Source organism: Colletes latitarsis, chromosome 8, assembly GCF_051014445.1.
Source record: "Colletes latitarsis isolate SP2378_abdomen chromosome 8, iyColLati1, whole genome shotgun sequence".
NCBI lineage: Eukaryota > Metazoa > Arthropoda > Insecta > Hymenoptera > Colletidae > Colletes > Colletes latitarsis.
This window is the reverse complement of record NC_135141.1, coordinates 28,467,480-28,479,545: the sequence shown is the minus strand read 5'-3', so window position 1 is coordinate 28,479,545 and position 12,066 is coordinate 28,467,480. Positions and strand designations below refer to the sequence as shown.

At 43.1% G+C, this 12,066-nt stretch overlaps 1 protein-coding gene across 2 annotated transcripts in view; it reads left to right on the top strand.

Annotated features, from left to right (window-relative positions):
• Positions 1-1,361: 1,361 nt before the first annotated feature.
• The window catches only part of Phlpp (PH domain leucine-rich repeat protein phosphatase), a 107,634-nt gene continuing 96,929 nt past the window's right edge, over positions 1,362-12,066 (top strand). Inside the window, exons 1-2 of one of the 2 annotated variants that reach the window (XM_076770963.1) lie at positions 1,362-1,701; positions 1,781-3,240. In XM_076770963.1, coding sequence (XP_076627078.1) covers positions 2,005-3,240 — 1,236 coding nt within the window. In that variant the 5' untranslated portion in view covers positions 1,362-1,701; positions 1,781-2,004. Of the gene's footprint in view, positions 3,241-12,066 lie in introns of both variants that reach the window. The other variant, XM_076770962.1, reaches the window with a different exon arrangement.

The following is a 12,066-nucleotide window of genomic DNA, read 5'->3' as shown; positions in this document are numbered from 1 at the left end:
CGAGGATTACGGCTATTGGCGATATTGTCAGCGATAGGTCGATGGTAAATCCGATGGGAAATATTTGTTCCGTAACAATTTTAAGTGATATTGCTTCTCTAAACACGCGCGAACGCAACGAGCGGGAATTGTCGTTCTCGAGCTTTCGTATTTGCCGAAACGGAAGTAACGCGTGTCTACGAGTTTAATAAAATTAAAGTATTCGCGGTGAAAAATGAATAATTTTAATTCGTTGAAGATTAATTTATCGAAAGTATTTTTATATCGTTTCAAAGCGTACAGACTCCGTTGTACGTCGATTTTCTCGCCGTAAAAATTCTAAAATCTTTCGAGGCACTCGACGAAACTGTGCGCAAAATTTTAGGGACGTTCGACTTATAGTTTCCCTTTAAAAAAAATCTCAAAGGCAACCCAGTTCCCGGGGGACACTGACACGAGGAGACCTTTCAAGGAAACGTTTGTTCTGTGTCGTTCGTATCAATTATTAAGGTAAACTGTCCGCTAAGAATCTCTAACGATTCATTAATATTGCGTAGAAAACGAACGCAGCGTCTAATTATCGTTGCATACCCAAGGGAGAAATTAATGCCTCGCTATTTGCGCAATAAGTTTCCTCGGTATCTCGCAAAACAATGGTAATTCGTGTCATTGTCTCCCAAGTATCAATCAAGCCTCTTCAGGGACGCGAAAGGAGGCAAATGGAGGAAGGACCTCTCGTTTTTCGTATTCAAAAGCCTTCGCGATCGTTTTCTTCCCGTTACCCGGGAATTTTTCTTGGTATCTCGTTAACCGTCGATAAATATACGAGGAGCTTCCGATTTTCCAATTAACCGAGAAACGATCTCTTTAAAGAGACCGTCTGATCCATCTATCGCAGTTTTGGGACCTGAAAATCTGACATTTGAGACTTTTTTAAAAGGTTTACTATAGAACGTCTTTGTTTCGTTTCTCTTGGGTCAATTGGGACACCCTGTGTGCAACTAGAAATCGCGACGGAAGGTGCAGAGGCGAGCAATATCCTCAAAAAGAGGGAAACGCGTCGATTTTGTTGGTTCGAATCACGTATCTCACTTTCTATTTATCTATCGAAGGATTCGTTTATCGCCGCGTTCGCAAAATTTCTGTCCAGACGCTCGTTTGCTCTCTGTCTTCGAAACCCGTGGTCTTTCAAAATTGCTTTAATAATCGACGCATCTGGGATGTACAGTTTATTTTCCGGGAGATTTTCATTCACATCGGAACGAGGAAAATTGCACGAACGAGGAAAACGCAGCGATTAATCCTCAGAATTATTTTGCCCAAATACTCATGGCTCTTTTCACTTTTACAGACGACCGAGAATACCTCGACGATGTTGTTAAGCTTCTTCTCACCATCCCTTCGAACGTGCAACTCGATCCCAACGCGAGGACGATGATCGTGTTGGGTCCATCGTCTCCCGTACCCGCCGCCAGAGGGACCGTTTTTCTCGCAAGCGTTCGACCTTTCGGTATCCCCGCGTCTAAAGCAGAGTCTGCTAGGATGCCTCCCCTGTCCTTTCCTTTTCCATCTCTCATCGACAGGACCCCACGATCGTAAAAGACGGGAACAATCCCTGCAATCAGGATGGTGATCGCGAGCGAATCCAGCGTCGAAACCATGTCGAACACGGCGGGCAAGCTGAGAAGGTCCCGCAGATTGTCGTCGACGAGGGGTTTGAAGGTTCGTGGTGGCGCAAACACGGCTGGACAAACGATCCCCCGACAAGATCTCAATCAGAAGCTGGGTCTGTGTCCCATAGTTAGCAGGAACGTGACCGATACAAAGGGACGGCCGACGATCAATTGGGAATTGAACGAGAGGATCAGCCTGAGCAGCGGTTCCAGCACCGGTCTGTCCGTGAGACCGGACGCGAGGAGGGGCATCGAGTTCAGCGAGAATCGCAAGAAGCCGGACATCGACGCGATCAACGACAGCGGGAACGATCGTCGCGAGAACAGAAACGCGAAAGTCGGTCTGGAGCTGATGAACGTGTCGGGATTTCGTCAGGACGCGGAGAAGAAACGTCGTGGCTCGTGGTCGATCGACGTGGACGTGATAGAGCGACCCGACGTGGAGGAGAACGTCATCAAAAGCGACTCGAAGTACGAGATCGGGATACCCGGCGACGGTTCGTCGAGCAGGAAGCAGAAACAGAGGAGGCAGCTGCCTCAGAAATCGACGAAGAACGAGGATGAGGAGGGGGCGAATCGATGGGGCAGAAAGAAGGCGGACAAGACCAACGATTCGATCACCAAGAGGCTGGAGCTGATTCACGAATTGAATCAGAAGATACTCGCGAATTACGAGAGGTTCCAGCAGAAGTCGAAGCGCAAAGAGAACAAAGACGCCGGCGAAACGGCCACGAAGGAGCAGATCGGTAGGGGTCGCGCGGTCCCGGCGGAGAAGGAACGCAAGAGCAGAACGAAAACGGAGTGCGTCGTTAGGAAGTGTCAGGATTCACTGAGGCAACGGAAGCTGGACATCAACAAGTTCACGTTCTCCAAGGACCATTGCGAGAAGGTGGCCGCGTTGGACAAGAAACGATCGACGAAGACCACGAGATCGAGGAACTGCGATAACGAGAACTTCATCATGGCGGCCAAGCCCGGCTTCCAGGACGATAAAGCCAGAACCGAATGCTCCGGGTCGAGGAAGGACGGGGGAAGATGCTCGAACGACTCGTCGGGGAGGCACGTAGACGCGACGATCAACGGCGAGGATTGTCTGGGGAGCTCCAGATTGTACCCGGAGACTTATTCCAATAGCTGTAACGAAGTGAAAATCGATGACGAAGTGAATCGTACACGAGCAGACAGGGACGAAGAGACTCGCGACACCGTGGATGGGAAGGGAGGAGGCGTTAGGGTCGATCAAACAACCCTGGAGAACGAGATCCTGGAGAATCTGGACGAGACCATCGAGAGATTCGATAGCATCGAGGCGTCGCGGGAGGAGAAGAAGATGGACAGCTTCAGCAGCGACTCGATTCAAAACGATAGCCCTTCGTCGGGGACGAGGAGCACCAAGGTAGCCAGGTTGCAGGAGACCTTCAATTCCTCGTGGGACTCGGGGGTCGGCGTGGACGTGGGCACCGGAAGTGGCTGGGTCAGGATACACACGGGGATCGAGAGCAGCCTCGTCTATCTTACTCTGGACACCACCGCTAAAGACGTCTGCAGGGACATGTTGTTAGGAGACGACTTGTCTCTGTTTATTCAGGTAAACCATCGCCCGGAACTTCTGTTGATTATTTACGGGGTCGGAGAGCTCTTTCCACGTCTATGAGGCTCACGAATTTTTTATCTTCGATGTCTTGGCTTTGGAAATTGGAACGATATTTGGAAAGCTAGCGAGTAGGTGCTTTTATTAGCTTCCTCTTTATTTATTTACCGGGTTCTGTGTGTATTGGAGATCGTTCTGGAATATGATAGTCAAAAATCAAAACAGATTAGGAGCATTCAGAGGCTGAGGGAACATGTAAAGTTTAGCATATTTGAATTCTTTTTAATCGTACATATTGTGCTGTATCGTTCTATAAAAGATCATTGAATAAGGTGTGTTTTACAGTACCTCCCTCGATAACGTCCACGTCAAGGATCCCCGAGCGAACGTTAACGAGGGATCGTTGTACATTCTTTCTCTCTGCCGTTCTTTTCGCGTCTATTATACTCTGGATCTCGCTGCTGAAGACGTCTGCAGGGACAGGCTGTTAGACTTGTCTGTTTATTCAGGCACGCTCCGAACTTCCGCGGCTAATTATTCATTTGATTTACGACGCAAAGGTTACGTGCTGAACCTAACGAGGGAGTCGGACATACTAATGAGGAATGTTCAACGACGTCCCACCGCCTTTATGATGAACGACTGGCGTCTCGGATGTCTTTGGACTTTGCTTCGCGAACGCGACGGGATCTCGATGAATAATTTCGCGACGATGCGACGGAGATCTCGTTTTTTCTTTGGAAAATTTGGCTCCATCGGTCTCAGACTATACCAGAGAACGTAATATATGTGGAAATTTGTAAAAAGAATTTATTTCGTTGATTATTTTGGGTCTATCCTCATTTATTTTGCGATACTCAGGGTTGCAGAATCGATTATCTTAACGATATGAAACTTAAATTTTATTTCAAAAATTTCTATAATCGAATTACTTCGTGTTCCTTTCTCAATGTTTATTAATTTGCTGTCCTGTGATAGGGACTGTAATCGAATCTCCGACCCCAGATAATCAAATAAATGAATTGGGGTTGCTCGAAACGATTAGTTTTAGGGGTTTGTTGGCGACTAATTTCCAAAACAGAGATATCAGAGGATGCCACGGTGAAGTATCTTCGACGTCTCGGTGAACGCGAAACGAAGCGAGACGCGATAAGAAAGCGCGATTCGAGAGAAAGATGAAAATGAGCAAAAAACGAGGGCCATCCTCGCGAAAAGAGACGAGAACAGGGAAGAGAAATGCGGGGAAAAAATGCCAGGGGTTTCAACGGAATATCCCCCGCAGGCTTTATCGCGTGCTCGAGCATTAACGACGTCTGCGACAGAGCGAACCGGAAATCCTGGCGAACCACAAGATCCCTCTGTGAAGGGATAAGTCGCGCGATTTCGTTTCGTCATTTTTGCGAGACCCGTACAGAGGGGCTGTCGTACTCTCGGTGAACAAAGGACAAGTATAATTTACAGTCGCGGTCATCCTCCGTGAAAGGAAGCCTGAATTTACTTAGAACTGTTGAAACAAGGCCCGCAGAACGCTCGAATCATCCCCATGGTTACTAACGAACTAGAACATATTCTCCGGAGAACTTTGTTTTATATTAACTTCGGTTATTCGGTTAACTGAAATATGAGTCGTTCAGTTATCCGGGAAATACTGTAAAATCGAATAACTAAACTCGATGGTCAACATCGTAGCAAATTTCATTTACATAGTTTCAATATACAGTGTGTCTCGCGAACTCTGTCCATTCAAATATTTTCGAAAGTGTCGATGATTATTTAAAAGAAGTCCAATATGTAATAAGAATTTCAAATTCTCATTTATAAACACACTCGGTGCTAAAATTGACTTCGTACCGGTTAACTGAAATATGAGTCGTTCAATTATCCGGGAAACACCGTAAAATCGCATAATTACTGCGTAAACCTCGACGATCGACAATTGTGGGGGGAAAATATTAAATTCTAAAAAACCTAAGTTCGAAAGCCCCTTGGAAATTATGTTAACGATAAATTTCAGCAACAAGTAAGTCCATAGTCGAAAATAAATAGAAAATAGAAACAGTAGCTATTCTCGTTCCCTTCCTTGGGGCCGTGGTTCCCGAAAACGTCTGGCGTTATCAAAACTACCAAAAATTCAATATCGTCGGTGGCTATAATTTCGATAACAAAACGATCCACGGCGAGGAACACTTTGTTCGTCGGATGTTCTTGCAGATTTTCCTGTTTCGCGGAGTCTCTATGTTCGAGATAGGGGTGGTATTTGTAAAGCAATGCAGACTCGAGTTGCTTTTATTAAGTTTCTCTTTATACATTTACCGGGTAGCATGTATATTGGAAACGTGATCGTTCTGAATCTCCGATAACCAATAACATCGACCACCCCCGCGTTTCGGGTCACGTTAAAACAGATATTCAACGAGATTAAAGGTACCGAAAGATGGACGTGTTCGGATACGAAAATCGTTTCAACGGCGAGAAATATGTATTACTCTCGTTACGCGATGGAATAGATTCTGTTTACGATGGATAAACTTTCTTTTCCTTATCGACTGATCTTCGCCAGGGTGCTCGACTTGCCTCCGATACTTTAATAAAAGGTAAACAGTTTCTTTATAAATTGAATATCGTCGTCCGGTACGTCGTTCACCTTTTTATAAATCCGACAGTCGACTCTGGGAAACGACGAGTGCTCGGCGAATGCATTGGCGGCGCAACAAGAATCATCGATCAAACGGGCGTGTAGCCGGTGTATCTTCGAAATCGATTTTGCCCGGAAACGACAGCAATTTATTATACATTTTCGACTCGCGTTCGCAGGTAGAAACCCACCTGGGTATCGCTTTACGACTTCCCCGGGCTTCTGTGAGTCAAAATAATAAGAAACGCAGCTCGAATCCCTTTCTTCTTCGAAGGAACAAATCCTTTTTACCTTTGGTGGTTTTCGAAGAGGCTGAAATCTGTTTGTCGATCCTCCTGTTCTATTTTTTATTCGTCCGTGACTGTCGTAGAATTGTTTTAAGAAACATCTTAAAATCTCGCAAGGCAGATGCTTCGAACAGATTTCTTTAGCAAACATCGAGAGGGTGCAAATATTTACGAGGCAGGCTGTGCATTGGCGTCTCGGGCTCGTCGAATCGAAAGGGTGGAACGGAAACAGTGCTTTAGCGCGTAGCGTCGAAAACGACGACGGGGTCCAAACGTAAAAGCGCAAAAAGGGTAGTTCGAGACGCGGGGATTACGCCGTGGAGTTGCTTGCCTTTCTCATCCCGGCAAACCGATTTTCCTACGCCGAAACTTTTCCCTCCATTTCCGCGGACGGACGAAGAGCGACCTTGTATAATGAGTACGACGTGGCCTGGCTTCTCAAAGATAACGAGGTACGCGCCAGTAATCAAAGGAGGCTGAGGCCTTAAATAGCAGGCAACCTCTTGAAAGAAGCTCCGGATGCAACTAACGGGGGTACGCGAGTGGCTCGGCGCCTATGTACAGACGGTCACAATAATGACACTGATGGACTTGGGTCTCTTTATCCGGTTTTTTTCCTCCCCTTTTGCACGTGCAAATGAATTTTCACGGTGTACAGGAAGTTTCGTGCACCACCGATCGAAACAGTTATCGGTGGACGTAAAAAAATTGAAATATTCCATCTTCTTGTCGAACGGTAGCCATTTTGAGCTCCCGAAATCTTCGAAAGTGTTGATATTCGTTTAACAAGAGTGCAATATGCTCATTTATAAACAAACCCAGTACCAGAATTTACTCCGAATCGGTTAACTGAAGTATATCTATTTCAGTTATGCGGGAAATACTGTAAAATCGTATAATTACTGCGTAAATCTTGACGGTCAACACTCGTCGGTGAAAAGGGGTATTAAGTTTGGAACGTTCAACCCTTTAAATTGAAAATAACTTGCATTTTTCACGATGGCCAGATTCCTTTTAAATAGCGATTACAGTACAGCGCGTTCCTTTTCCTCGATTCGTTTTCGCCCTCTTTTAATCGTTCGAAAAACCGCCGGGTCACGGTGACCGCGAGAAAAGATTTAATAATTATTGGAATTCCATCTGCGAAATGAGGGAATAAAACGCGACATGGCCCCGGCCATTTATCTGTATTATTCGTGCGTCTGGTATCTAAATGAACCTCTTTTTGCGCCGCGCGAAACTAAATCGAGGTTGCTCGTTTTGCCCAGACTCGGGCTGCTTTTTCCCCCGTTAAAGGACCGACGTGACGGATATTTTTAAGATCATTTGTTATCCAGATTAAGCGCCCGAAACGCTGACGCTTTTTACACATCCGAGGGACGGCTGCACAGACGCTCGTTCCCTTCACACTGGCCGAATTAACTGGGGGGACTCTTTTTACCGGGAGATTGATTGCAGAGTAATTAAGAAATCGCCCCCCGAATTTGAGGAATTTTTTTGTTGACCGTCAGTCATTGCACTGGAAGCAGTTTTCTTTTTCCCTTATTCAGGACTGTTTTTCACTGTAAAATTTAGATTTTAAAAATCACATTTAAGAAGACAATTGTCAAGGAAATTCTTACCAAATACATATCGTCCGATATCGATTATAAAATTGATTTATAGGAAATTTATCGTGAACTAGAGGCACCAGGGAAATGTTTCTCGTCGTATTGAAATTTCCAAATATAAATATTGCATTCGCAATGAATTATCGACTGAATTCACGTTCAATTCAAAGTTCGAAGACGTAATTATTATCCTGCAATATCAACGGAGTTCCCTACGCAAAATGAACGTTTCGACTTACGCCGGTGCTCGGTATTCTCGCAACTCTGACAGTGCATTTCGAGGTTTTGACAGGCCTGACGCGTCAAGCTCATCCGTCATGCTCGCGCGACGCTGGAAGATAGGTGTTAGGTACTTGCAAACTTGCGTTTCACCGCAATCGTGACGTACTTTTCCTTCATTTGGACGCGAAATTCGTCAGGGAGCAGACACATCGTTCTATTACTCTTTCATGCCCGACGATGACGCGAGTTCATAAAATTGTCAGTTTGGAAACTAGGAGATGTCGCGGAACGCGACTGCCCCATAGTTTAGAAACAAAAATTTCTATCCGAAAAACTGACTCCAGGGATTTCGTAATAAAGGAATAAAAGAATTACGCGACAGAGATGTTTCTAACGAATGGGTGAAAAATTTCTTGGTGAAATGGGTCACGTAACTTTGTTATTTCGAGATGCAATGGCCATCGTTGTTTCTTCGATCCCTTTGTGTATCTAGATTTTTGTAAACTTCTTTTCATCCATTACTCGTACGCAAAATATAATGAGGTTGCAAGAAAAATAAATACATAATGCAAACTGGATTTTTATATACCTTCGAATGCATAACAAAATTTTTGTTTTCCTTAAAACTGACCACCAAATGTTCTTTAAAAATTCAGATACATAACCACCCCTAATGGTGAATGAAAAGAGGTTCTAGAATGTTCGATATATATTGGTACAGTGCCTTTTTCAAAATTGATATTTATTCAATTTTTTCTATTACATTTCTAATTATAAATGCATACAGATTCGCGAGCCGCACACTCGCGCGAAGAGAAATCAGATTAATAATTGAAATCTCTTGGGAAAGTCACAGAATGCTGCGAATAATATCCCAGAGTAAGGAATTGAAATATATGGTCTGAAACAGCGTGTGTGTGCATTCGAAGTTTCATCGATAGTTGCAAGGCGTTGTTTCAAAGGAAATTTCGGAAACTTGGTCTCGTATAATTTAATCGACGCGGTAGACCAACTATTTAAACAACCTTTCGATTCGCGTCTCGTTATTAATGTATATCAATGGTTTCATCGTATAATTTTCTACCAAATATAACGTGTATAAACGACTATTTGGCTTTCAAGGGAATTTTCACCGCGACGCCATTGAGTTCTAATAAATTCGTTACAAAAATAGCCCAGACGACAAAAGTCGAGCGCAGAAACGGAACAAAAGCCATTCGCGGTAAACAGCGGCGCTGAATCGGACGGGAACGAGGCATTTATCAAGTATTAAGAAAAGTGTTTCGAATGGAGGGCTTGATGAAAGAGTTTCCGCGACTTTCGAGCCGATTCGCTCGTCGATCGAGCTTTGAGAATTTCTCGTCGCTCCCCGCCGTGGCCTCGACCGTACCGGGGTGAAATTAATTAAAAAATAACGAGTTTTTCAATCAATTGAACCGACGAGCCGTGGGTGGGGATCGCAGTTCGCGACGAGAACGTGATTTTCACCGAACGAGGGTGAATCGTGAACACGCTACTGAGATAAATCACGGCCTCGCGTTCAATCGCTACGTCTATATTGATTACACGTTTGTCCGTAACGTCAACAGACTGAAATTAAATAACATTTCGAGAAGAATAACGGGAAATATCCGTTTTGCGGATCTGGAGTCGCGTCACGATCAAATTTCTCCCCGGCTTATGATAAAACTCTATGAGATTATATTTGAAAGTAAACATTTCAGAAACGACAGTATCAATGGTTAATATGTGAATTAAAAGATACACTCTTTGGTCTGATCTAAAATAATCTTGTTCACAAAAAAGACAAATTTTTATTTAGTGTTATAATTGTTCTCGAGAGTCCAGTAATTATTCCGTAATTAGTTCAAAAATTATTGGACTCTCCAGAACAGTTATAATATTATAAACAAATTTTTCCTCAACGTTTTCTCTTTTTCAGAATTGCTTTTGGGAACAAGATTATTTTATTTCACATCTCAAGAGCGTAACAACTATTAATACTGTCCGTTTAATAACGTTTTAAGTGAGTAGGGCGATTTTTGGGGCACAGTGCACCGAAGAATCCGATAAATTCGAAAAATTTTCGGTACTTCGGTTGAGAATTCCTGAAACCCGAGAATGCGAGAGACAGACGGTTAACTCGCGTGCGAACTTGCTCCTCACTTACGTAATTAAACACCTGTTCGCTCCGTGAACCGGTCATAAACTGCTTCCTTTGTCACAGTTTCGCAGGTGGAACACACCTGTTTCTATGGCGCCCTACAACTTGCTACCACAATCGTCCATTTAAGGAAAACAACCAAAACCTTTCACGAAAATACATATTATAATAGCTTGACTACGCAGCACTCGGAGTAGAAATATTTCTTACAGAAATTAAAGTTTAAGTTTCATTTGGAATTTGATCAAATCAAAAGAATTATTTTTGACAAATTTTAAATAGAAAAATTGTTTGGTGTATATTTCAAGTTCCTAAATACGATATAGTCTAATGTATTGTACAACAGTTGAAAAAACGTCCTCTTTGTATTATACGGACAGAAAATCGGAGAACAGTACATTTTATTGTAGAAAATGACATCTTCCAGTAAAACGAAACTTCGAATATATTAAAAATCATTATATTCTGGCACAAAATGATCCTTTTCGAATCGTGCCATAAGTTTGCAAGTGTCTGATAATTTCCTCTAAGTAAAATAGATCGGAGTAAATAAATACTCGTCGTGTCGGCCAGATTACAGCTTTCATAAAAATCGTAAAGTTGCTTGACGATGTTTGGCCTCGCGCGAAGTGCTCTTTGACGAAGCGATCGTGACTTTATCGCGGACCATTAAACGGAATATTTCGTTCACTCTAACGTTCTCCCTCCATCGCAATTGGAAGCGTGCGATATAAAAAGGTACGGCCTTTTAAAAAAGGGGCAATCGTGTAGCGACGTCACATGTCGTAAAGCAACAATCGTTAAATAACGTCCGACCGTAAAAAAGACTCGTTAAACGCGACAGCTCGTAAATTGCTCCTCGCGAGCAGGCCGACAACGTTTCAAAGTTGCAGTCGGCCGCGAGTAAACTGACTTTGAAATCAAAGTTGGGGTAGATTTGTCGATATCAATTCTGACCTTCGTCTTAAACTGCGTGAATAAATTTATTTATTTGGCATTCGGTAAACTGGATCGAGCAAACTGCTCTAATATGGCGAAAATTAATTCAAGTTCAACTGAATCTCGGTAAACTCTTTTGATCAGAAGATACGTAATTTTCTGTGGCATTGAAATCACCAAAAGACTCGATAATAGTTAATTTTAACTATTCACCGTCGCCTGTAGAAGTAATATTTCTGTACCTGACGTATTTTTTACTCCGTTGTTTAAATATTAAATTTTTGTATCACCACGTCTCCGTGAGATTCAAAATAGGCAACTTTATTAAGTTGATGATTAATTACGCGAGAGCGAGGCGTCATTTAGAATCTGAGCCAGTCGACGATATAAATTATTCGATATTCCGCTAAAATTATATCAAGCCAGTTTTAACGCTGGAATTACTCGCTCGAACTCGAGAAATTTTCGACGAAATTATCGATAAAGCGTCTTTCGGTGACAATTATGAATTAATGTCGAAATAGATTTCGTTCGAACCGTCTATCCAAATAACCACGTTTTCTGCAATTAACGTCAACGATTTCGTCATTTCTGTCAGTGATTAATTTAAACGAGAAATATTTTGATAAATTCTTATAAACCTTACAATTATTCCATTGGAAAAGATCTTCCATTGATGGGAAAGTAATGTCTCGATTGTTGCAGAGAATGAGTCTCTACTCTATTAGAAAAAATTACTAGAAAATTATTATAACCGCGTAAATTAAGGAAGAGATCGTATGGTTCCGTCTTCGAACGAAATCACCATGGCGAACCTAGATACGTCCACGTGCTGGACGTTTATAATGAGTTTTGTTAATTACGTGCGAGCTTCCGGAGGGATACAGGTAGCCTAGTTTCTCTCGTGCGGTCCGGCGAATCGATAATGTCGTTTCCATCGAACGAAAATAAGGCTTTCACGACGTT